The 26,061-nt window shown below is 45.7% G+C and overlaps 1 protein-coding gene and 1 pseudogene across 6 annotated transcripts in view; one reads left to right on the forward strand and one right to left on the reverse strand.

Annotated features, from left to right (window-relative positions):
• The window catches only part of TENM3 (teneurin transmembrane protein 3), a 1,336,193-nt gene that overhangs the window by 1,166,473 nt on the left and 143,659 nt on the right, over positions 1 to 26,061 (forward strand). For all 6 annotated transcript variants that reach the window (XM_056114252.1, XM_056114254.1, XM_056114255.1 and 3 more), the window contains one exon: positions 25,324 to 25,446. In XM_056114252.1, coding sequence (XP_055970227.1) covers positions 25,324 to 25,446 — 123 coding nt within the window. The remainder of the gene's footprint in view (positions 1 to 25,323; positions 25,447 to 26,061) is intronic.
• Positions 3,178 to 3,318, reverse strand: LOC130023842 (uncharacterized; annotated as a pseudogene).

The raw sequence follows: 26,061 nt of genomic DNA on the forward strand, positions 1-26,061 counted from the left end.
TGTCTTCCTTTTCATTTAAAAAATACATATGTAGTTATTTATTTCCTTTGAACAGCTGCTACCAACTGATTCCTAAAATAGATGTTGTCATATGTCTGCTAAAAAGGCTGTTTAACAACATAAGCATTCTCTAGATCTAGCACAACATAACCTGTCGAATCCAGGTTCATTGCCATTATAATTCCATAGCAGTTATCTGTCCTACTTCTGCGTCTATTTGCATTTTATGAACATTTTTACCTCTCTGTGTACCTTGAAATTGATTATAGTACCAGCTATAGATATGCAACTCAGGGTCAGAAGGAAAAATTCACCAGCCCTTTATGCTTTATGAAAAATCAACCATTTAAATATATATGGCAAAATAAAATCTGTTGAGACATTCTTTTTTCTTCTTGGACATGTCTTTGTAATAAAAGTGTAGTTTTATTAGGTTATAGAGCACAGCACAGCTATGAATTACACGCCATTTCTCACCAAGGCTCCTTCCCTTAACTTTTACTTGCATTACATTCCGAAGATGCATTTCATCTGAGATGGAAAGGGAGCATTTTAACACGAATGTGATTTCATCACAAGGCAGGAAAGAACCCGTGGCCTCTATTTTAGAAGATGGAACACCATAAAACTTAAAATTTTAAATCAGTGTATCAATATTTTATTGTCTCCTTAAATACATGAAATTGAGGAGGTATTGAAACCCGATTCAGTGGTGAATGAAGGCTCAAAATAAAACAGTTGCCTCTGAGAGAGGAGAAAATACTGAGAAGGCATCCTCCTGTACTCCGAATTTATACATTTCAAGAGGAAGAAATCTATTAGCCACTCATTCTGGATGGCTGCGTGTTCTTCTTATTAATGGTGGTGCTTTATATGGATGAAATCTCACACATGCACGCACACACACATTTCATCACCCAAAGAAATTTTAACTCTCCTGTTTACACTCTATCCTGATGTTCAGTACTACCTGCTTTATTTTATAGTATTTGGCTAGGATGACTTTTAAAAATCTGTCACATCATATAGAAAGATACCTTGAAGAATAGAAAGGGTGCATGAAATCCTGTTCCTTTCTCATTGTTTTCATATAATCCTATCAGTGACTTCTGAATTGACCCTCTCATGCAAAATCTGTCTATGTACACTGAATATTTCTGACATTATAAATGTTTCTATTGCTTTTTGTTAGTACAGCATGAATTTTGTTTTGAATGGATCCCAACATGTACTGCAGGACACATAAAAGAAATCACCTCCAAAAGTGTGAAATTCTGCAGCTATAAGAAAGCTGTTTCCTCTCCCTTCCCCCAAATCATTTATCTTACTCTTAGCTTGATACGAGGTCAGATGAAGTAAATAATGTATGAGAAATACCATGTTGAAACAGACTGGTCCTGGTTTTTGCCATTCAGATGTAGGGATCTCCCTGCCTTGAGAAGGATTCCTGACCAGCAACAATAAGAAATACCTTTCAAGTCCGCTCAACTCCAGTTAACGCCAGACGTAAATATCTTGTCTGTGAAATATGGTGCTGTTTTCTCGGGTTTAGGCCATCATTTTTTCAGAATGTAGCAACATCTCCCATCTAATGACAAGTGGAAAGCATAATACAATATTTACCGTGCCAGCGCTACGTTGCATAAATATTTAATTGGCGCTGTGTATGTCATTTGCTTTTACTTTGGTGGAACTGAGAGCAGTATGTTCAGAGAGAAATGCCTACATTCAGAGGAGGAAAAGGAAAAGTAACTAGTATATATAAGGTTAAAAATATAGTAATCTTCACAGATTGCCTGGAATTCTGGGGAGGAAGTCACCAGAAAAAGCTTCAAGTTGCCTGGCGCCACTGTTCAAACAAATGTCTCATCCTTACAGATAAAAACTAAAGTCAAATGTGTATAGACTTTGAGTTTATTGTTCTTCCACAATCTGAGGATGTCTACAGAGAACTCACCTAGTCTTTCTGTCTTCAGAATGAGAATCCCTGGCTTCTTCAGTGACTCACCAGCCCAACACTGTAGTATGACATAGCCCTCCATCTATCCGTCCATGTACTCAACACTTTCTCACCAGGGAACTCTGTGTTCAGATACTCAGACACTCTATGCTCAGAACTCTATGTGCAGTCATCCAGTAGGCATATATGTGCTACCATAGTTTCTTTTAGAAAATGTCAACACAGACCGTTTACTAATAATCCCGATGACCGTTTTTATGGCAAGGGGAAAAGCAGGCACCTCAGGGAGCTCATAAAATTTAGGACTTAACTGAGTCTGAGCATTAGAGAGAGGTTTTCCTGCTAAAACCAGAATAATAACTTGCATTATGTGTTTTGACAAATGCTGACGTAAGGGCAAATTTTATGGGTTACCACATAAACCTAAATGCAGCCTAAAAAGAATCAATTCTGAGGAATAGTAAAACCAATATGTGTGATACAGGAAAGGTAAAATCTGCATGTCTCTGAAAAGGAAAAAGGAAAATGATTTTATCCGTTGGTTTTCTTGGTTGAGTTAACCTAGCTAACACCCAATTTTGTAACTCTATCTTGGAGTAGAAAGTAACCTTTGGAAATTTGGGGTTAGCCATTATTGAAATTCCCCTAGCACATATATTCTCTGTCAATCCTTTTCCCTAAAATTTAGTTGAAATACATCCAGGCTTTAAAAATTTTATTTATGGGCCCGAAAGATAGTAGAATGGTTACAGGCACTAGCCTTCCATGTAGCCAACCCGGGTTTATCCTTGACACCATTTATTAAGTCCCAAGACAAGACAGATGTGACAAAAACAGCCAAAGAGAAAGGAATTTTATTTGTGGACCATAGAAATAGTAGTGCTGTGGGTGCCGAGTAAGGTGCTTGCCTTGACTGTAACCCATGAGTGTGACCAAAAAAAAAAACCTTTAAAATATAAAATATTCATATATTTTATAGGTATAAATAATACAAATATTGTTTATTAATATTACATATCTTTTATTTACATACTACACTTGATCTTAGCCAAAAGGCGAGCGATAGCGTAGCGGTAGGGCGTTTGCCTTGCATGCAGCCAAAATGGCCAACCCAAGTTCGATTCCTCCGCCCCTCTTTGAGAGCCCAGCAAGCTACCGAGAGTATCTCGCCCGCACGGCAGAGCCTGGCAAGCCACCCGTGACGTATTGGATATGCCAAACACTGTAACAACAAAGTCTCCAATGGAGACGTTACTGGGCCCGCTCAAGCAAATCGATGATCAACAGGCCTAATTTTATTTACATATTTATATAATACTACACTACACTTGATCTTAGCCAAAAGGCCGAGAAGCGACCAAAAGGTCGTACCATATTTGATAGGGTTCAAATATGGTAACACCTACAAGGGTGATTAGAGGCCACCCCAAAAGCCTCTATACCTCTCGGAAAGACTGGCAAGCTACCGAGAGTATTCCGCCCGCACGGAAGAGCCTGGCAAGCTATCCGCTGTGTATTCAATATGCCAAAACCAGTAACTACAACTGGTCTCATTCACCTGACCCTGAAGGCTTCACCGACATGGCAGCACTGAGAAGGATGAGAAAGGAGAGGCCGACAAAATCTCAAGGCCGACCTAGGCTGCCACAACGAAGGAAGACAAAAATGATCGTCTGTACTTTCAATGCACGTACGCTAGCATCAGATGCATCCATCGAGGACATGATGGTACAAGCGCGAATGATCAAGTACGACATCATTGGTCTGACCGAGACAAGAAGGCACGAATCTCACCATGCTGTTTTCGACACCGGAGAAGAATTTTTCCTCGGAACATGCGATAAAAGAGGTGTTGGAGGCGTCGGTGTCCTTGTCAACACAAACTTGGCCAAGAGCATTGATTCATTCGAATGCCTAACAACCCGAATCGGACGTTTACATTTGAATAGATGTGGCTCACTGCCTGCAGTTTCTATCTTCGTTGTCTACGCACCAACATCTCATTATGATGAAAGAGAAATCGAGAAGTTCTACATGGAGCTAGAGAAGTTCTATAAAGAAGACCACACCTTCTACAAGATCATTGTGGGTGATTTTAATGCCAAGATAGGACCGAGAAGATCAGCTGAAGAACTTCACATCGGGACCCGTGGCCTAGAATGGAACGAACAGGGTGAGAGACTGTCTGAGTTCATCATGTCGACCAAGACCATTCATGGTAACTCACAGTTCCAGAAGGCAGAATCTAAACGATGGACACGGGAGTCTCCCGGTGGACGATTCCACAACGAAATAGACCACATCATATTCAATCGACGGTTTTGCCTGACTGATGTCGCTGTTGTCCCAAAATTTCGAACGGGATCGGACCACCGTCTCCTTCGTGCAAAATTCTACTTCACAGAGCGGGGAGAAAGGGCTGCAAAGTTCAAAAAGAGAACTCCCAGAATGACCACCAACTGGGAACTCTTTGGTACTATTGCGGCAACATGGGAAGATGCCATTGTTGACAACATTGACGAGGAATACGATTGACTGGTTCAGCACCTCCATGAATGTGCGAGGAACGCCAAGAGAGAGATAGCCACAAAAAGTCGCCTATCTTCGAAAACTCTTGAGCTAATTCGCCAGCGTGGTTTGGCGCATGCCTCAGGCAACCGCAAGCTAACGTCCGAGCTTGCAAAGCAGTGCAGAGATGCGATCAAGGAAGACCTCAAAGAGAGAAGAGCAGAAGTACTGATAGATGCGGCAGAAGCCGGGAAAAGTATTCGTAACGCCCGCCTGTCCTTTGCCAACTATAAGACCAAGATGACTGCCCTCCGACGTCCTGATGGATCCATCACATCCTCCAGAACGGCAATGGAGAAGATTATCCATGACTTCTACTCAAATCTCTTCGATAGCCATGTCCACTTGCCGACATACCAAATTCCACAGGATGGGTATGTCGTTCCTAACGTTCTCCCTTCCGAAATCCGACACGCCATTTCGTTGGTAAAGAAGCAAACAGCACCCGGCCCAGACAAGGTCAGACCTGAACACCTGAAGAACCTGCCGTCAGTACTCATCAATACACTGGCTCGGCTCTTCACTCGCTACCTGTCTGAATGCAAGGTTCCGTCCCAATGGAAAACCAGCAGGACCGTACTACTGTTCAAGAAGGGAGACATCCATGACATTGGCAACTATCGCCCGATCTGCCTATTGTCTGTCATCTACAAGCTGTTCACTCAAGTCATCCTGAATAGGATTGGCAGAACACTAGATGAAGGACAACCATGCGAGCAAGCAGGGTTCCGCAAAGGATTCAGCACCATCGACCATATCCACACGGTAACCAAGCTCATTGAGGTTTCTCGGGAGTTCAAGATGCCGCTCTGCTTAACGTTCATTGATTTAAAGAAGGCCTTTGATTCTGTTGAGACGGAAGCGGTCATTGAAGCCCTAGCCAATCAGGGCATTCAAGCCCAATACATCAGGATCCTCCGTGAGCTGTATTGCGGATTCACTACCAGGATCTCACCATTCTACAAAGAAGTGATCGTTGATGTCAAGAGAGGGGTGTGGCAGGGTGATACCATTTCACCGAAACTCTTCAGTGCCACCCTCGAGAACATCATGCGACGACTGGAATGGGAAGGAATGGGAGTGAAGATAGATGGTCGGCAACTACACCACCTCCGCTTTGCTGATGACATTGTTTTAATAACACCAAACATCAGCCAAGCGGCACAAATGCTGGCCGACTTTGACCGTGAGTGTGGAAAGGTAGGACTACAGCTGAATCTTACGAAGACAATATTTATGAGAAACAGCCTTGTTCCTGACGCCCCATTCGCTCTCAATGGAACGACCATCTCCGAATGCAACAGCTATGTGTACCTAGGTCGAGAGGTCAACATGACAAATGACCTGGCACCCGAGCTGCGCAGGAGGAAGAGAGCGGCTTGGAACGCCTTCAAGAACGTCGAAGAAATAGCTAAGAGGACGAAGAACCTCCGGCTCCGGGCACATCTCTTTGATTCCACTGTTCTTCCTGCATTAACATATGCCTCAGAGACCTGGGCCCTACGCAAACAAGATGAGAACGCCATTCAGGTCTCCCAAAGAAGAATAGAAAGAGCTATGCTTGGAATAACACGTTTCACTCAAATGAGAGAACGAATCCGGAGTTCTGACATCCGTCGACGATCAAGGATCAGGGACGCTGTCTCATATGCCAAGGTGTCGAAAATCAGATGGGCTGGTCACGTAATGAGATTTAAAGACGACCGTTGGACTAGAGCTGTTACTGATTGGATTCCACGGGATGTCAAGAGACCGCGTGGCCGCCCACCTACCAGATGGTCAGACTTCTTTGTCAAGATCATGAACGATCGGTTTGAGGCCCTCCATGTTCCCGGAGCGAAGAGATGCCATTGGGCTACACTAGCACGCGACAGGGACAAATGGAGACGTTACTGGCGCCCACTCGAGCAAATCGACGACTAACGGGAAGTTAAGTGATTAAGTGATTTATATAATATAAAGGACTCTTTTAAAGTTTCCCAAATAAAATAGTTTTAAACTATTAAGTGATTTATCTGAGTTCTTTCAAAATATTCAACAACTACTTAGTCAATTTATTTTGAAGAAAATGTTTTAAAAACCAGTTGATTCTAATACCTCAAAGTTAGGAGTTGGAAGGAAGTGGGGGAATAAGGATTAGATAAGATCAGCTTGCTTTGCTTTGTATTCGCTAACCACAGAGGTCTGCATTCCAGTTTCCAGAGCTGGGCCTAAAGATTCCAGAATCATTATTTCGGGGCAGTCCCCTTGTGAATTTGGGGCATACTTAGGGTTTGGGGGCCACATCTGGAGGTGCCTAGGGACCTTTCCTAGCTTTATGCTCAGGGGATCAAGTCAAACCAAGGACTTGGTGTAGAGGGTGCCCTTAATGCAAATGCCCTAACCCCTGCCTTGTCTCCCCAGGCTTCTCCAGTGCTTTTAAAGATGAGAGTGTCCCTTTAACTGTTGGGGTGTATCCTTAGCCACTTCTATGGGTGCTCAAAGGTGAAACAAATATGCCTGTGGTCCTGACATTCTGCATCCTGCCAGCCTGGCCTGCAGTAATTCTCCCAGCCAGTCACAGTTTGCCTCTGGCTATTTCCTCACACACTGTTGGGCTCTTCCTCCCCTCCATCACTGTCTCAAAGCCTTCCGTAGCCACTAAAGGAGAAGATGACCTCCCCAGCGTGATGGGGAGACCGGTGGGGGCACTGAGTCCTGGGGATTCTAGCATCTGGGCTCTTGGCCCTGGGAGAAGGAAGTGGTTGGAACTCTTCCGCATCTTTTGGAGTGGAACTGACTTTTCACAAGTGTTTCCTTCTAATCCTTTTCAATATCACAGTCAATTTAATTCCATTACACGTAGCAATTATTGAATGTCCCTTCTCAACATTCACTTCACCAAAGTGAGGGAGATGGAATTTTTGCCGTGCTGATCCCGTGGTCTCAGAAGGGAAACTGGAGTGTGGGCTTGTCACGTGTCAGAGCCAAGGCCTGGGAGAGAGTCGTTTCCAAGGATGGACACTCCAGGCTGAAAGACGGGTCAGGACCGGGGCCTTAACCCTACACTCCCGGGTTTCCTCATCAGCACGGAGAGCAAATTGTGCCACCCGGAAAATGCCTGACAGACTTATTGCTCCTGAGTACCTAATTATTTGAGCTGCTATGGAAATAATTACTATATAATGAATCAATATACCCATCCTACATAGACAGCAGCAATCAGAATAAATGGACAAATCATAAACAGTATTATTCAAGTCCAGGTAGAAATTGTTGACTGTGAAAATGTTCACCTAGGGTTGTGGAGATTGGACAGCGGGTAGGGCCTTTGCCTTGCATGCAGTCACCCCCAGGTTCAATCCCCAGCATCCCATGTGGATCCCTGAGCCCTCCAGGAGTGAGCCTGACCCAGAACCAGGAGCAAGAGCTGAGTGCTGCCTGGTTTGCTCCATCCCTAGAAAAACACATTCTAGGAGTCACTGCAGTGTGAACTGAAATTGCTTTAGCTCCTTTCCAGGGGGCGGCGGTGCTTTTGATTTCAGCCTAGATACTCCCTCGTCTTTCCACTAACTCAGTGGGTCATTTTAGCAAGGTCCACATGTGATCTAGTTCCAGAGCTTTCTGGGAGGAACTTGGAATTTGTGTATGAAACTCCACCAATTTGGTTTCCATCCTTGCAGATCATCCGACATCTCAACTGCTCTTGGCTATTTTTAGAGTCACGATATTTTTAGCTTTTATGTCTTCAAAGAATTTCCTGGAGGACCTTCGGAAAGAATCCCATACTGAGAAGCACTTGCACCTTCGGAGCAGAAAGTGGGCCACTTATTTTTAGGCCAGGAGAGTTAGCCCACGGCCACCCAGGAGCACTGACAGCTCCCAGCAGCCTGCCTGGGGCTCAGAGCCACTGGCCTGTGTAGCTCGCTTTGAAATAGATACATTCCCCCCAGATGCTTTGCCAGGCTTCATTCATAAGAATGAAGATGAGGAGCCAAGTGATAGTATAGAGGTGAAGGTGCTTGCCTTGCGTGTCACTTATGACCCCAGTTCAAATCCCCGACACCTCCTCTGATCCCCAAACACCACCAGAGTGCAGATCCAGGAGCTAGCTCTGAGCATGTACAGGTGAAGACCAAAAAACAAACCAACAAATAGGAAAGAAAACAGTTCCCAAATTATCTTGCTGGGCAACCAGATTTCTGACTTCCGGGAAGTTGTTTCCCCCTTGGCCCCAAGAAGGGGGACGAGATGCTTCTAAAGGCGTCCCTCCCGCCTGACATTTCTGCCGATATTGGATGTGGTCAGCGGACTCCTCCTCTGCTCCCCACCTGCAGAAGGAAGCCATAGGACCCCTGAGAGGGTGGGTTGCCAACCACCATCCCTGAGTTCAGTGGTCCCTAAAGGCATCAAGGGTCATAGATTTGGTTTGAAGTTGTCAACAGTTAACCATACAAACACAGCCGGACCATAGCCCAGATCACAGCCAGTCACTCAGATTCCCAGATCATGGCTGGTCTCTCCGTGCCCAGATCACAGCTGGTCTCTCTGTGCTGAGATCACAGCTAGTCTCTTCATGCCCAGATCACAGCTGGTCTCTCCACCCAGATCACAGCTGGTCTCCCTGTGCCCAGATCACAGCCCTTCTCTCAGAGGCCTGCTTTGGGAGACGCGGCTGAGAACGTACAGATGCTTAGCAAGCGGCCCTAGTTCTGGGTTCACTGCAGCCTATAATGAATGAACCAGACTGACTCTGAGGAATTCACCAGCCTAGTCCTTGGCTCTTGGCAGAATACTAATTAAAGTGTCTGCACTTTCCAAAGAGTTGTCATTTTTAGTTCTATTCTACTACTAAAAAAAAAAAAAAGTCAAAGCTGCCCAGAAAAAAGAAAAAAGTATGCTAAGTAGGTCATTAGCATATGTACAGTTTGTTCCCAAGAAGTCTCTAGTAGCTTAGCCTGCCTGTGTCAAGAGAGGTGAGTGAGTCCAGGGGCCCTTTGTACCAGGCAGCTAAGAATTCATCGAGGCCAGAGTGTTCACATGGAAGTAGGGGTGCGTGCCAGTGTGGGTCCAGTCTCGGAACTACCTATGCCCCCCGCAAGCCCCATCAGGAGTGATCCCTGAGCACCACCAGGTATGTCCCCCGAATTTAAAATATAAAAATAACATTCATGAAGGAGCACTCAGCAGTGTCGCCTCATGCTAACAGCAAAGTGATTCTCTAAGCAGTCCTGAGCCAGCTATCCAGGAAGTGGTGGTGTGCCATATTCCAGGGCTTCCTGGCATCGCTCCCCTGCCCTCTGGTATCCACAGCCATTTCCTTGGTGATTCTACTGCCTGGTGGCCTCACACCCACGGACTGAAATCACGGCTGGCCCTGCCACCAATGCAGCTAGGACAGCTGCGGTGAAGTGGAGAAGAAATGCACATCAGAGCCAGCAGCCCAGCACACCATGGCACAAAACACTGATGTCACTCACTCCTGAGGTGACACGGACACCAGTGTGACATCACCAGCCTCTGCCAGCTTCGGCATGGGCAGCCTGAGCTATGCAATCCAATGCAGTGCGCTGAGGAACCGTAGTTAAGGGACAGTTGCAGGACATTTAAAGGTCGACTGCAACTCAATCATGAAATCTTTGTAACTGTGTCTCACGGTGATTCAATTGAAAAACTTTTTTTTTAATTAAAAAAATATTGGCTCTGAATCTTCATAAAGGAAGCCACAAGCTCACTGTCCTGAGAGTTTCCTCTTGATGTGTGGATAACCGTTGTGATTGGTGGTGGAAAGCAAAAAAATGGGCCAAGAGAGGAAAATAAACAGCATACCTCCTTCCCCAACCCCCCAAAAACTGTTCATTCATAAAACCCCATGCTTCTCATCAATACTCCATGGCCCTTGCTGGAGTAAATGTTACAGTGATCAAATCCCATCCCGCCATTGGGATCATTCTCTTTTTCATGCCAAGAAGAGCACATGTTTCTGTGAAATATGAATTATGCATTCACGTACGTTCGCATGAACTATGACTCTCTCTGAAAAGCCACGTGAGTTTTAAAGGTACCGTATCTGGGTCAGCAAGGTATAGAGTGTTGAAATACTATTAGCCTTAACCATTAATAACAAATAATAATGGATTCAGATGCCAAAATATCGCCTACCACTGTTCCGTCAACATGTATATGTACACAGCAGGAAATCCAAAACAAAAGCTAATTTATGGAAAACTATGTATTTCTAATGACAGTTTGGAGCGGTAGGGGGTCCACGTTACAAACTGCCTTCTTCGGGAGAGGCTTTCATTTTACACTGACGCCTTGGAGCATTCTGGAAGCAGACATCGCATCAAATCATTGCCCTATATTTAAGAGCATTTTTCTTCCTCTGTAAAATACAGTCATTTCATAGGGGTGTCGTGTCGATCTGGAGTCAGGAAATAGAAACATACATGAAGAAATGTTGTTTTCTAAGCCTCAGATGCCCAAGGAACTGGATCCTGAAAGGGTAGTTCGGGGAGCAGAGGGATTGTGCAGAAGGAAAGGCAGTAATCTTGCATGCAGCTAACCAGATACAATCCTCAGCTCCGCATGTGGCCCCCCTGAGCACTGTCAGGGGTGACCCAAAAAGCAGAAAACAAAACTAGATACAATAGTTTGACTCCTGCAATATTATTGTATTTGTTCATTCATTTGTTTTTGGTTGGGGCCACACCCAATGATGCTCTGGGATTATCCTGGCTCTGCACTCAGGGATCATTCCTGGTGGTACACAGGGGACCTTATGGGATGCTGGGGTTCAAACCCAGGTCAGCAGCATGCAAGGCAAATGCCGTCCCAGCTATACTATCTCACTGGCCCAGAATTTTCAAATTAAAGCAAAGAACGACAACATTATATCACAGGCGTATTGCTGCTTTCTGATGCCAGTTGCCTTTTTCTGTGTGTTCAGTATTTATCCTAAATAATTTGTATTTTAAATGGGTTGGCTTAGAAAATCTGGAAGAAACCGCTGAGAACATAGAGGGAACCGTTTCCAGATTATTTTTTTTGCAGAAATGAAGAGTTCTGACTCCGTGGCCCAGATCTCCTTAAATAGAAAACAAAGACCCCACCTGAAGCCACGGGGCTTAAGCCTTGGAAGCAGGCGCCTGACTCCAAACCCGGATTCCCTTTCTTTTCTCCTCCAGCTTCAGTCTGCGTGCTCCTGCATACATCTTTCTCTGGAAAACTCTTTAGAGGGATATGTGCCAGGGTGGATGTGAGCTGTGTTCCCAACCATGAAGGAAACCTTTCCACCTTCGATGGTGCCTGGGAATCTTCCTGACCTATCTGGCCTCTTGACCCCTTTCAGGAAAAAAAAATCAAATAAAATCACTCAGCTCCCCTCCCACCCAAATCTACCGGCTTTAAAGCAACAGACAGAAACACAGCCCTCCCCCGCCCCCTCGGCAGTGCTATCCTAGGTTCCTGCAGCCCCCACTGCCCCACCTAGTACTCCACCACGGCAGGGGCGGGGCATCATTTGATCCACCTTGGAACAAACTGTCTCCACGTCCCAGCACAGAAAGACAGACTTACAGGGACATGTATATCCAGTGCAAGCTCGGTCAAATTGTGCTTTTCCCCTCCCTGATGGCTCTCCAGTGATACCAGATGCTTTGCCTTTGGGAGAATGTCTGTTCCATCCTGCCTTACTCAGGAGCACCCATCCAAGAGTGCCAGGGATGCCAGGAATTAACCTGCACGTTGCCAAAACTTCAGAGCGAGCCCATCAGGACCCCGGTGCGCATCGTCCCAGTGACAGGTGTCATGGGCGCCAGCCCCCACATGCACTGTGCACAGCCCTGGGAATTCCCTCGAAGGCCTGGCGGGCAGCTGGGCAGCATCAGCCACTGACCCACCCCTCCTGCCCATCCCCACCCAGCAGTGCTAGAGGACAGAGGCCTGCAGACAGGGGTAGCACCTGCGCTGGCCACTTCAGCGGTAGGTTCCTCAGAGATGATACCGACTGGGGGCAGCCTCTCTTAACGGGGAGCCATGTGGCATGGGGTTCATCGCTTCAAGCATCCCAAGGACCAGCGTCTGAGTGCCCAGACCACACGGGTGGCGTCAGACCAGTAGAGACCCTTTCCTCCTCTGGGTAGGAGGAGGAATTGTGTGAATGTCATGGTTTTCTTTCACCTCCATCAGCCCTGAACAAGAGGAAGTTCCAGCGGGCTGTCATTTTTCTCACTTGAGCAGCCTTTGGACCTGAGAGAGAATTTCTTCAGAAAATGTCCCCATTAGCCCCTGACTAGAATGTGTTCTTCAAAGTCTTTTAATTAGTGAGGGGCTCGTTTGGGTGTTTTTCTCTTTCATGTTGACCGAGGAGGTTATGGTGAAGGGGAAAACAAACCCAAATGTTATAGATGGATGCTTCTAATAAATACTTTGACAGGAAATGTCTTGAATCTGTTACCATATGTGAAGGTCATGAGAAACCTTTTTTTTAAAATGTGGTCGAGATGCACCGTATCTCAACTGGGGGGTGGAGACCTAGAATATTCCACAGGCCTCAGGTAGAAAAACACTCACAGGGCCCAGAATGATAATACAGTGGGGAGCGCATCTGCCTTACATGCAGCTAACCCGGGTTCGATCCCTGGCATCCCATAGGGTCCCCTGAGCACTGCCAGGAGTGATTCCTGAGTGTAGAGCCAGAATAACCCCTGAGCATCACTTGGGTGTGACCCAAAAAGAAAAAGAAAAAAAAAGAAAAGAAAAACAGTCACAGAATAGAGGTCCAGGGGCCCAGAATCTAATGAGATCATAAGGGGGCCATGATAAACACTGCACTAGTTACCAATTCTGCGGCTGAGGCCAAAAGTGCTTCTTTCCTGAGTCGTTTTTTTGAGTTGATCTTGTCAGTATTCCTTTAGCACTGGCTCAGGAGATGGTGTAAAGTGTGTGCCTGGTCACTTTGTAGATGGCAAATGGCCATTCTTGTAAGAAATCAGAGAGGGTGTGTGTGTGTGTGTGTGTATGTGTGAGAGAGAGAGAGAGAGAGAGAGAGAGAGAGAGAGAGCAAGGACTCATCGGGAAACCTGTGTTCTCCTGAGAAAGGGGAAAAGCCAGAGCCCTTGGTCTTCATAATTCCCTTGGACTATTCACTGATTCTTCACTTATATCCCTTCTTTTTCAGGACTGAGTTTTTATTCCAGGATTCCAGGCCCCTCAACATAATTTCTAAGAAAGTAGTGGAAGAGCTGGTGTATATTAAGCTCTTCCCTCCCAGACTAGAGGGCTAGCTCCATGGGCTGAGCATCAGTTTTGTATAGGACGCCCAGGTTAGATCCCAACACCTCAAAGTTTCATAGCCCCCCTCCTCGATAATCCCCGAGTGTGGACATCAAGCATCACTAGGTTTAGCTTCCCCCCTAAAAAAATTTAGAGTTTTTTTTAAAATGTTCCCTTTTCGACCCTGTCTCATTTCCTATTGGGGATAGAGTCCTCCCAGTAAGCCCCCCTAATTAAAAATAGGCCCATATCATAGTCAGGAGCACATTCCAGCACAACTCAGAGAAGGTGTTCTCCAAGCCAAATGTGTGCAGTGCAAGAACAGCAGCAAAAAAACGGGAGAGAGTTGTGCAGGGGAAGTGGAGGGAGACCAATAAAGTTTAAATTTCAGTCGTGAGTGGTGGGCCCTAACATCCTGTGCGGTGCTGGCACGAGTGTGAGGGCTTTCTTAGCACCGTCTTAATGTTACTGCAAACCTATCAAGTATCATGTTCCTACTTAATAGTTAAGTATACTGAGAACTGCACCCGTAATTATAGGGCTGTACAGCTTGTAATTGGTAGATCTGTGATTCAAGCTCTAACCGTTGTTACCCAGGGTTAAGTGAAAGCAGGAACAGAAGAAACCCAGAACGCCACACTGGAACGTGGAGGTGGGTGCGCTCTGCTTTCATGAGGTCTGAGGGACTTGCCGAATTGTTTGTCATGATGAGTCCAAACAAAAGCTCAGTTCCTATTTCTAGTCACCAAAATAGAGTCCGTCTTCTAAATCAAGACTCTTAGGACTTTTCTTAGAGTCTCAGGTTTTTTAAAAAAAAAAACAATTTTTTTTTTGTTTTGGGGTCATTCCCACCTGTGTCAGGGCTTACGACTGGCTCTGTGCTCAGGAATAGCTCTTGGAAGTGTTTGGGGGTCCGTAGGTGGTGCCAAGGATTTGAACACAGGTCAGCTGTGTACAAGACAAGCACCTCACCGATGTGCTCTCTCTCCAGCCCAGACTCCAGCCAAACTCTTTAAAACTTTTAAAGAGTTTTAAAAACTGTTCCCTTTTCTACCCTGTCTCATTTCCTATTGGGGATAGAGTCCTCCCAGTAAGCCCCCCTAATTAAAAATAGGCCCATATCATAGGGATTACTAACATTCGGTTGTCTTCATTCGTTCATTCAGTCAGTCAGTCATTCTCCAGCCAGCACTGTGCTCAAGGTTGCTCCCAGTGATGCTCAGGGCGCTGTGTGTATGGGCAGGGGTTCTAGGCCTCCTGCATACAAAGCAGGCACACAGCCCACTGAGCATCTTTTAGGCTGGCTCTTTGTATCTGGATCCAGATCATCAGCAAACGTGTCGGGTGGGAAGCTAGAACCATGGGATTCGGTTCATTTAGGCTTCTGGTCCCCAGCAGTCACCACTCCCCACTGCAGCTCCACAGCTTCTTTGGGGTGATGGGTCAGAGGGTCTGTTTTTGGTGTGCTGAGATGACCATCACATGCATGGACCGTCCCATCCTGTAAATTTAATAGTCAGTGGATTTAATAGTCGAGTCCTTCACAGCACAACATGAGTGAACCCATCTAAGCCTCTCATAGCTGCACACAGCCCCAGGGTGTTTAGTGGATTGTGTGTAGGATCTCCGGAACCTTCTCATGGTACAGGTCAGACTTGGCAGTACCCAAGCTCTGCCCCTCCACTGTCTCCACCCCCCCCCCCCACACACACACCTCAGGTTGCCTGGCTCAGCCTCTCCTGACCACAATTCTTCCTCCTGCCCCTAAAAGGGTGATGGCCATGACAGCCTGTCAGGACAGTGTTTGTCTCCTTGTGGCAGGCTCTTTCCTGGAAGGGGACATCATCATGCGCGTCCGAGTCATGACAGGCCACACCATATCCCTGAGGTTGGACTGTTCCTGACTCCTCTCCTTCCACCATCCTGCCTGCCAGTGAGCCTTGGTGTGCAGTGAGTGATGGGGCAGCATAAGAGAGAGAGTGTGTATCTGTGTCGGGACATTCACGGGAAACAGGTCTGTGGAAATTCTAGTCCTTTCCTTTTGAGGAATTTCCCTGTGCTTTTCTATTGCCCCTTTTGAGCTCATGACAGGTCATGTGGGCTTCTGCTTCACCTCCTCACAAATGAGACCCCAAGATTCTTTTTGTTTAATATGCTTCAATATGTTTTATTTATATTTTTATTATTTTTTTATTGAGCCACAGGTCACAGTTACAAAGCTGTCCATGATTAGGTTGCCATCATTCAATGATCAAATACCCATCTCTACACCATTGTCCATTTCCCACCACCAATGTCCACAGTTTCCCTCCCACCCCCCCAGAACCCCCCCAGTCTATAGCAGAGACTCTCTCTCTTGCTCTCTCTTTCCCTCTCTCCCTCCCTCCCTCCCTCCTCCCTCCCCTTCTCTCTCCCTCTCTCTCTCTCTCCTCCTCCTCCTCCTCCTCCTCACTCTCTTTCCCTCCTCTCTCTCCCTCTCCATTGTGGTTTGCAATACAGACACTGTTCCTTTGCCTGTTTTCAGCACACAGTTCCCATTCAGAGTGATCATTCCCAACTATCTTTGTCTTGGGATAGCAAAGGCAGCAAGATTTCTGTCCGGAGTGTCATGGTTTGGGCTAGTGACCCTACAGTCTACTATGCAGTCTCACGAGACCACCCTCAAGTCTGTCTCTTCTCACCCTGCCCTTTCCCTCCTTAATGGGGTCACGTGTCATTCCTCTTCACTCTGCATGGCTGTGACAGCCATAGGACAGAAGGTGTGTCCTTCCCGGGGGCTGGTGGCAGAGCACAGGCTTGTATGGGGGAGACCCTGGATTTGAATCCCAGCACTTCCAGGTGTGGATCCCAGACACCTCCGCCACCCCTTGTGTCCTTGGGAGTCATTGTGTGACTGTTCCAGGGTGTGTCACAGGGGAACTTCTCTTGTGCACACCCCAGTCATTCTGTGCAGCTGTGGCATGTCCCTTGGATGGGGGGGGGGGGGGGGTCCTTCTGTCAACCTTCTACCGGAATGTCCCAGACAGGAGGACTGTGCCTGTTGCTTCTCTGTGCATTTGTTCCAGCTCTCTGTCAGGCTGTACCCCAAGACCCTCCTCATCACCTCCTCATCACCTCCCTGCTGCTTAATGGAGAAGCCCCCAAGATCCTTAAAGAAAAGCACCAGGAGGAAGGAAGGTCAAAATCCCGCCTCCTTAAATGCTGTCTTGTGTTTTAGGGGTTCTTTTTGGTAATCCCCTTGTTTTTCAGTGAGAGGGAAGGGGCAGAGATTGAGTCACCCCTGCAGTGTTTAAGGACTAGCCCTGATGGTATTCAGGGTACCCTCTCTAGTATGGGGAATCTCTCTGCGGCCAACCTCATGCAAGCCTTTCAGGCCTTCAGTCATTCTTAAATTTGAAGTACAGTATTCATTTAGGAAACTATAAAACCAGTGGGACACTCCTTTCCCCCAGATGCAGAAGTAACATAGTACCATATTTCACCATGTAATGGTTGAGTCACCCCCTGATACAAAAGTAAGGTGTTACCATCTTTCCCTACATAACCACCATATTTCATTGTTGTTTTTTTTCCAAACACACTGTCCCTATTTAAGGGGAAAACTGTACTTAATGGTCACGCCCCACTGTTTTGCAATTGCCAAATATATTTGTCGTATAATCTGAGTAGATTGTACATTGAAATGCAGTCTCTGTCCTTCTAAACTCAGTTTGGACTCCCCTGTAATTCCCTGCTGCTCTCCTCTCTAGAGACAATCAGATATGTTGACTTTGGGCTCCTGATTGAGTTCGGTGCTACCAAACTTCTCACACCGGGCTCACACACTCTCTGTGGCTTTGAGGAATGGCTTCTCTTGCCCAGTGTTTGTGAGATTACTTATCTTGGTCCCAGCCTGCTCTGTTTCACAGTCACTGCTCTGTTGAGCTGCCTTGTATGACTCCACTACGCCGTTTTCCTGCTGACACCCAGCTCTGCTGCTTCTGGGTGAGGGCTATTACAAATAACGCTTCTGTGAACATTCTTGTTCGCGCCTTTTGTTGCTGTGTATATACATATTTCTTTTGGAGACGTAGACAGAGTTTTTTTGACCATCTGGTGACTTATCCACACTTCTAGGATATTTAATAGGAGAAATACATTCCAGTTCCAAACCACCCACTTACAAGGGATCTTGCGAAAGATCATGGAGAGCTGGTAAACATGGGTTTGGAAACATGTGTCTGAGACTCGGATTTCACACATGGACAACTTCCCATTAAATTTGCTACTGTCAAGATGGGGATAAGGTAACAGTTTATGGGGTTTTTTTTAATGTTTGAATGAAAACCTAGCTTTCATTACTTGGAATGTGAGATTTGCATTCAGCCAGTCAGGTTGTAGGCGAGAGGGTAGACACAGGAACACTGAAATAGGGTGAGGAGGTCAGTTCCCCTGTTCCAAATTAACGTTTTCAATCATTCCTGTGACAGCCTCTGTGCTCTTGTTTCATCTCATGGATTGGAATAATGAGGGGCCATTTCGGCACTCACTTTGCATGCCGGTGACCACCTGTTTGATCCTGGCACTGCATATGGTCCCTGAGCATCTCTGTCAGGGTGTCCTCAGTTGCACAGGGGTTGAGCAGTGCCTTATCCTCAAATCTGAGTATTAAACCACCAGCACAGTTCACCCAGAATAGTAGGAGGGACCCCAAGGTTACCTGAGCATGCTTGGGAGGATCCTCCTCCCACCAAAAAAAAAAAAAAAACCTGAATCGGAGTAATGATGATACCAGTGGCAGACTGTATTAGAAAGCACTGGACATCAGGCATTTTAAAGTATGATGTTTATAATGCCCAAAAATAGAGAGAGATTATGGGAAATCATATCTGCCATGGAGGCATAGGGAGGGTGGGAAATGGGGGTTATACAGGACATATTGGTGGTGAGGAATGTGCAATGGTGGAGGAATGAGTGTTTGATTATTGTGTGATTGTAACCCAAACATGAAAGCTTATAACTATCTCACGGTGATTCAATAAAATTAATTTTAAAAAAGAAAAAAGGCCCTCCCGTTGATCGTCGATTTGCTCGAGCGGGCCCAGTAACGTCTCCATTGGAGACTTTGTTGTTACTGTGTCTGGCATATCGAATGCTGTGTGATGTTTACACCAGCGCACACATTCCAGAGTTCGTATTTGAAGAACACTGCAGATAGCATCAGCCCCTGCCATGGGCAAAATCACCTCCTTGCCTTGCTTGAGTGAGGCCTGTGGTATGTTCCTAGCATCCCCCCCCCAACACATACACACATGCACACACACACATGCACACACGCATACACAAGCTCACACACACACACACATGCACACAATCACACATGCACAACATGCACAAATGCACAGACACATGCACTCACATACACAAACACACATATACATGCACACACACATACACACATACATGCACACATACACATATACTCACCTTGAAATACCTGGAAGTAACCATATAAAACTACGAAACCTATATCAGGAATTGTCACTGTCACTGTCCTCCCATTGTTCATCAATTTGCTTGAGCGGGCCCAGTAACGTCTCCATTGTGACACTCGTTACTGTGTTTGGCATATTGAATACGTCATGGGTAGCTTGCCAGGCTTTGCCGTGCGGATAAGATACTCTTGGTAGCTTGCCCGGCTCTCCAAGAGGGGCGGAGGAATGGAACCTGGGTTGGCCGCATACAAGGCAAATGCCATACCCGCTGTGCTATCGCTCCAACCCATATCAGGAACAAAAGGTAAATTTGGAGTGATAGCACAGCGGTAGGGCGTTTGCCTTGCACACAGCCAACATGGCCAACCCGAGTTCGATTTCTCCGCCCCTCTCGGAGAGCCCGGCAAGCTACTGAGAGTATCTCGCCCGCACCGCAGAGCATGGCAAGCTACCTGTGATGTACTAGATTTACCAAACACAGTAACAATAAGTCTCATGATGGAGACGTTACTGGGCCCGCTGAAGCAAATCGATGAACAATGGGAGGACCGTGACCGTGACATAAATGCTATTCTCATTTGAAATATAGAAATACCTTATTCACTCTTGTCATTTTAAAATTATTTGTGATTTTTCATGGTACCAGAGATGTGTTCTATATCTGAGCCATGTACCCACCCACCCCCTTTTTATTTCCTTATGTTTGGGAGCCATGCCCAGCAGTGCCTGTGGGCTGCCCCCTTCCAGGTGCTTGGTAGATGCTTCTGAGGTGCTCAGGGGCCTGGGCGGTGCTGGGGATGAAACCCAGGCCTCCTGGGAGCAAATCCTCACCCTCGCCCGTACAGCGTCTCCCCAGCCTGACACCTCCGACTCCCACATTGTCTTTAAGACTCTTAAAAGTGACGACGTCCCGGGTTCTTGATTTCATGTCTTTATCACCTGGTGACAGTTTCCGTAAAGACAGTCAAGCCTGATGGGGATGTCCTTGTGTTTCCAGGACGGTGCCTAGAATGTGCCCACGTATGTGCCCTCCCACCTGTGCCCCCTGCCCCTGTCCTGGTGGGCTGGAGGTGGCTCCCTCTCTCCCCTCTGCTACTGTGTGCTCTCTGGGCCCAGGCAGAGCCAGCATCCTGGGTGCTCTTCCTGGAGTGCAGGGGCCAAGGCCTCCCCCTCTTGTGTATCTGCTTTCCTGCTTAGCCACTCATGGCTTGGCTTCTGCCACTTTACTGACACGTGTGTTGTATTTCGCGCCAGGCCTGTGTCTGCCAAGGCACATCCTGTGTGCCAGTCTTGTTTCCAGCACATAGACATTCCTTAGCATCGCTGACATGTGGGGTCATGACTCCTTTATTCTCTGTTCCCTCTCCCTCTCCCCTGGTCCTCCCTGTCTTTCTCTCCTTCTCTCACTCACTTGCTCGCTCACACTCTCTCTCCCTCCCTCTTTCTCTCTCTTCCTCTTCCTCTCTCACTGTCTCTCTCCCTCACTCTACCTCATTCTCCCACCCTCTGTCTCTCTCTCTCTCTCACTGTCTCTCCCTCCCTCCCTCTCTCTCTCCCCTCCCTCTCTCTCTCATACACACACACATTCTCAGTCTCACATACACACACACACACACACACACACACACACACATTGGAGCCAGTATCTGAACAGCCCATATTTGCATCAAAATCTTTGTTACACGTAATGCACGTCCAGAGCTCCTCTAGATGCCAACATCCCCAAAGCTTCTGCTAGACTAGGACCAAGCCACTTGTTGGCCCCTGTCCTCAATACAGCGTGGAGCGAGATAGATTCCTGGATACTCTAGCTGATATTCCTGGTTCTCATTAGATGAGATTTTTTTTTGGCTTTTTGGGTCACACCCAGCAATGCTCAGGGTTTGCTCCTGGCTCTGTACTCAGAAATTACTCCTGGCGGTGCTCAGGGGACCATATGGGATGCGGGGAATCGAACCCGGGCCGGCCGCATGCAAGGCAAATGCCCTCCCCACTGTGCTATTGCTCCAACTCCTAGACAAGATCTTAAGGAGAACTACAATCCCATTTATTGAGATTTCCTGTAATAAAAATTATAAAGCAAAGTCATTGCCCATCTGGCAAAAAATAAAAGCTCTCTCCAAGCACAAACATTATATGGTAACACTTGACACTCGGCCCCCAGATCCCAGGAATTGTCTCTGTTTGCTCCATTATATGAGCCAGTCTGTCATTCAGAAAGATTTTATATGAGCTCACATGGCCAATTGTTATTCTGGGTGGACACGTGGACCCCAGTAGGGTATCCAGGATGCTGTGCCCAGGGTTTGCTGTTCAGTCACACCTTTTATTTCTGGGTGCAGAACTGGCTCCTGTTGCTTTTATTTACAAGTCGCTGAAACGCCTTTAACCTGGGAAAATGTCAGATGTGAAAAGTGCCTGGATAACTCGTGACATTCTGTTACTCAGATGCAACATCGTTTAATGACAGAGAAAGTTACAGCTTGCCATTATGCATTGACAGTCTTTATATTGGAGGGTTTTGTGACAACTGGATCTTCATCTGTGAAAAATCAGACTTTCAGAGAACTTGTGGACAGTCTCTAATTGAGACTTGACGTGGTTAAACTGGATGGAGTAGAGGGAACAAAAGCTGTTATCTGGGGTTGGTATGTTTCTTACAGTAGCATAAATGTACACTAGCTATTGTTAATAAAGGAATGTGAGGCTGGTGAGAAAATAGCCCTAAACTGTTGTCTTTTTTTAAAAAAAATCAGTCTAATGGACTTTTACTTAACTGCTTGCCAGCCAGCATTTCCATCAAGCAATTATGAATGAATAGTGAACACATCAGTCTACTCATCACCATTTAGGTATTTGTTTTTTCTTTACTCGTCTTGCTGTTAAATTGTTGCCTTGTATTCACAAGTGATTTTATTTTTTACATTTTAAACCCTCATAAAATAGAATTCATTTCTGTGACAGATTTCTATCCACATCTGCCTATATGGTAACAGATAAGAAAAAATAGGATACAAAAAATGAATGAAAACAATCTTCAAGAAATTCTAAACAGTTGGGGAAGTCCATCCCAGGGAGTTTCTGCTGAGGGGGGTGTATGAGTTTATTTTATTTTCATAAACTAAAAGGGGCGGGACACACCAGTAAACCCAGAAATGCTCAGGGTTTACTCCTATGCTCAGGGATCAATCCTGGTGATGCTCGGGGCCCATGTGCGGTATCAGGGACAGAACCAGGGTTGACCACATGCAACACAAGTACCTTCCACCTGTCTTACCTCTCCAGCCCAGAAGTAGGATTCAGTGGGTAAAGACTATCACAGGCAGAAAGAACTAGTTATTGAGATGTATTGCGTCAGGAGATTGCAAACAGTTTCAGCATCTGGAGAATGGGATAAATCAATGAAGTACCTGTAGACAGAGAATGGTCTTGCTTCATCTGTACCATCGAGAAAGTTCATCTCAATTAAGGTAGGTGGAGTCAGCCTCATTAGACCTAATGGTTTACTTACACCAACTGATTACTCCATTAAACCACCGTTATATCATTTGTCCATTAAGGATTCACCCCAAATCCAGCGACTTCCAAAGACCCTGTTCTTGGCCCTCTGCCTGGTGCATCTCTTTTTCACTGGGGAGTTAGCAAGAGCCTTTTACAGGGGATTTCCCCTGCCTCTCACTCTGCTTTTCAGCTTTTGTGCCTTTTCCCACCTCTCTGCTCACTTCCACTCTGCATGGTTAGCAACACAATGCCCCAGAAATTCTCCTCAGTGACAGGCTAAGTGGCCATCACAGAGTTTCCTCAGTTTATATTTAGCCCTCCTTTGGGGTTAACTCCTCAAGTCGCTTCTGTAGAACCTAGCAGAAGATTCCAGTAAGTGTTGATGGCTAATATGACTGTGATTATTCTTCTGTATTTGAAGAAAAAAGTGATAAACTGAATAGTTTACATATTTGCATGCAATAGATATATAAAATATGCATTTTATATAATACGTGTCCTCCAGTTGTTCGTCGATTTACTCAATGTGAGCACCAGTAATGTCTCACAAAAAATTGTGAGACTTGTTGTTACTGTTTTTGGCATATCAAATACATCATGAGTAGCTTGCCAGGCTTTGCCGTGTGGGTGAGATACTCTCGGTAGCTTGCCGGGCTCTCTGAGAGGGGTGGAAGAAACGAACCCAGCTCGGCTGAGCCGGCCGCGCACAAGGCAAACGCCCTCCCCGCTGTGCTATCGCTATATTTTATATGATTTTATCTATTTGTATACAATTATCTATAAATATATGTTATAATTTTATGTGTTTATATATAATTTTATATTTATAATTTAGTAATATATAATATATTTTATATTATCATATATAATATATAAACTATATAAAGTGTAATAAATAGATATATAAAATACGTGGTATATATCATATTTTATATATTATATACTTTACGATATTTTGCATAAGGTAACATATTTTAAAGTAATATATTCTAACTATACTATATTTATGTTTATAATTGTACAGTCTTCTAATTATCTCTTCTAAGTATTTTAGATAAAGATAATAAACAATAAGCATGTCAAAGTTATAAACAGTTGGGAGAGGACTGAAGAGCTAGAATAGGGGATGAGGCCCTTGTCTTGTGCGTCACTTTAACCCACCTGGCTCTACTCCACCAGCACCACACAAGTTCCCAGAGCCCTTCCTGGGGTCACTACTGAACACAGAGGCAAGAATGGACCCTGAGCACCACTGGATGTGGCCAACACTCCTCTCATACACACACACCACACACACACACACACACACACACACACACACACATACACTCACAAGATATCATAATAAATTTCAGCGTCAAGGAGCTAGCGCAAAGAGCCTGAGTATATGCTTTGCAAGCCAAAGACCTGAATTTGATTGCCTGGCACCATGTGCTGCACCCCTTCTTGCCCCCATCACTTTCAAGGGTGACCCCAGAGAGAAGCAGTTGGGATAGAGAAGGGACCATTATGACAAAAATCGTTGTAAATGATCACTCTGGACATGAACTGCATGCTGAAAGTAGGTAAAGGAACAAACACGATATCCTTTTAGTATCTGTGTTACAGACCATAGTACCCAAAAGGGGAGAAAGAGGGGAGGGGGGAGAGAGCACCTGCCATAGAGCCAGGCTGAGGGAGTGGGAGGAGGGGGTGACAGGAGAAAAACTGGGGTCACTGGTGGTGGGAAATGGACACTGGTAGAGGGATGGTTGTTGGATCATGTATGACTTAAACCCAGTCCTGAACAATTTTGTGACTGTATCTCACAGTGACTCAATAAAATGTAATAAAATCGAAAAAAAAAAAAAAAGCAAGAGTGACCCCAGAGCATCTAGCCAGGAGCAGCCCTCTAGCACCCCTGGGTATGGCTCCTAGACCTGAAATCATAAATGTCAAACACTGGTAAGTGTTTGACAACCGTCTGAGCTGCTTTCCCAGAGGATCTCAGTGAAATCCCCCTCAGAAGGTGACTTTGGCTATGCCGGAAATCAGTGGGACCTGGGGAACTCCCAAGCTGGCTCCTCTGCGATTTGGGATCTTCAAAGGTCCTTCTGCCCTGCACAACTTCGTCCATTCTCGTCCTGCCTTGTGTCCACAGGCTCGTGTGTACGTCCTTTAACCCAGATGAGCATTGTCTGTTGAGAGCACAGAGTAGCAGCCGAATGCTGTATACAGGCAAGTGGCCCGCACTGCTGGGACCTGCCGAAGATATGGAAAGACTGGACCCCAGACAAAGCAAAGAAACACTTCCTCCCTGAGTGCTTCCTGGTCCCAGCTCACTGCCTAATGCCCGGTCATTGTACCCTCGCTGAAAGGTCACCATGGCCCTGAGTGGTTCCTGGCATGGTGGTGGTTAGAGGAACACTTTGTGATTTTTATTTGGTAGTTATCCTTGGCATTTCAGAACATGGAGGGGTTTAGCTTTTCATGTAATGCTTGCTCTAGACATGTTTCGCATTTGCTGTTGTAGCTACAAGCCACAGACTTTTAAACAGCTCCTATTCTCTCCCCCCCTCCCCCCAGCGATGCATCTATTTGGCCTCAACTGGCAGTTGCAGCAGACAGAAAATGACACATTTGAGAATGGAAAAGTGAATTCTGAGACCATACCAACCAACACTGTCTCGTTACCTTCCGGCGACAATGGTAAGAGGAGGAATTACATGTCCGGGGTTGCATTTAGCCTTTCTTTCACTTTCTTTTAACTCATAGGACATCTTCTTTTATATGCAAGAAGGAAAATGCTTGGAAATGACAGATATTACTCCTTAATAAGTGCATTTTATGAATGGACCTAAAAGATTAAAAAACAAAACCCACATTTTGATGATCAGAATAATGTGATTTTTCTGCCTTTTGTGTGAGTGGCAAGGCTCTTCTGCTTTTTTCTCCTGTGCCTTTTTCCCTTTCATTTTAGTATACGTTGAATTAGAGCCTAATTATCTGGGGTATACAATGCTTTCTTCATTCACTGAGTTTGTAAAGTTGGAATACTATTTTAATTTTGTCCTGAGACCCTTTAAATACAAAACACATTACAGGATTATAACTTATTGATCTTTCCTCTGGTTGCCCTTTTGCTAAATCCTTAAAAGTTTGCACTTGGAGCTAACAGCCTTTCAAATCATTTGGCTTCTGAATTGAAAATGGGCTTGAGGAAAATTGGAAAATGTGGAAAATGCTGTGTTTTGTCTTCCTGATATAAACATCCAGGAGAGCATCTCTCTCTCCATCCGAATGCTGATATGAGGTGTTCCCTTC

This window comes from Sorex fumeus, unplaced genomic scaffold (genome assembly GCF_029834395.1).
Source record: "Sorex fumeus unplaced genomic scaffold, SorFum_2.1 ptg000024l, whole genome shotgun sequence".
NCBI lineage: Eukaryota > Metazoa > Chordata > Mammalia > Eulipotyphla > Soricidae > Sorex > Sorex fumeus.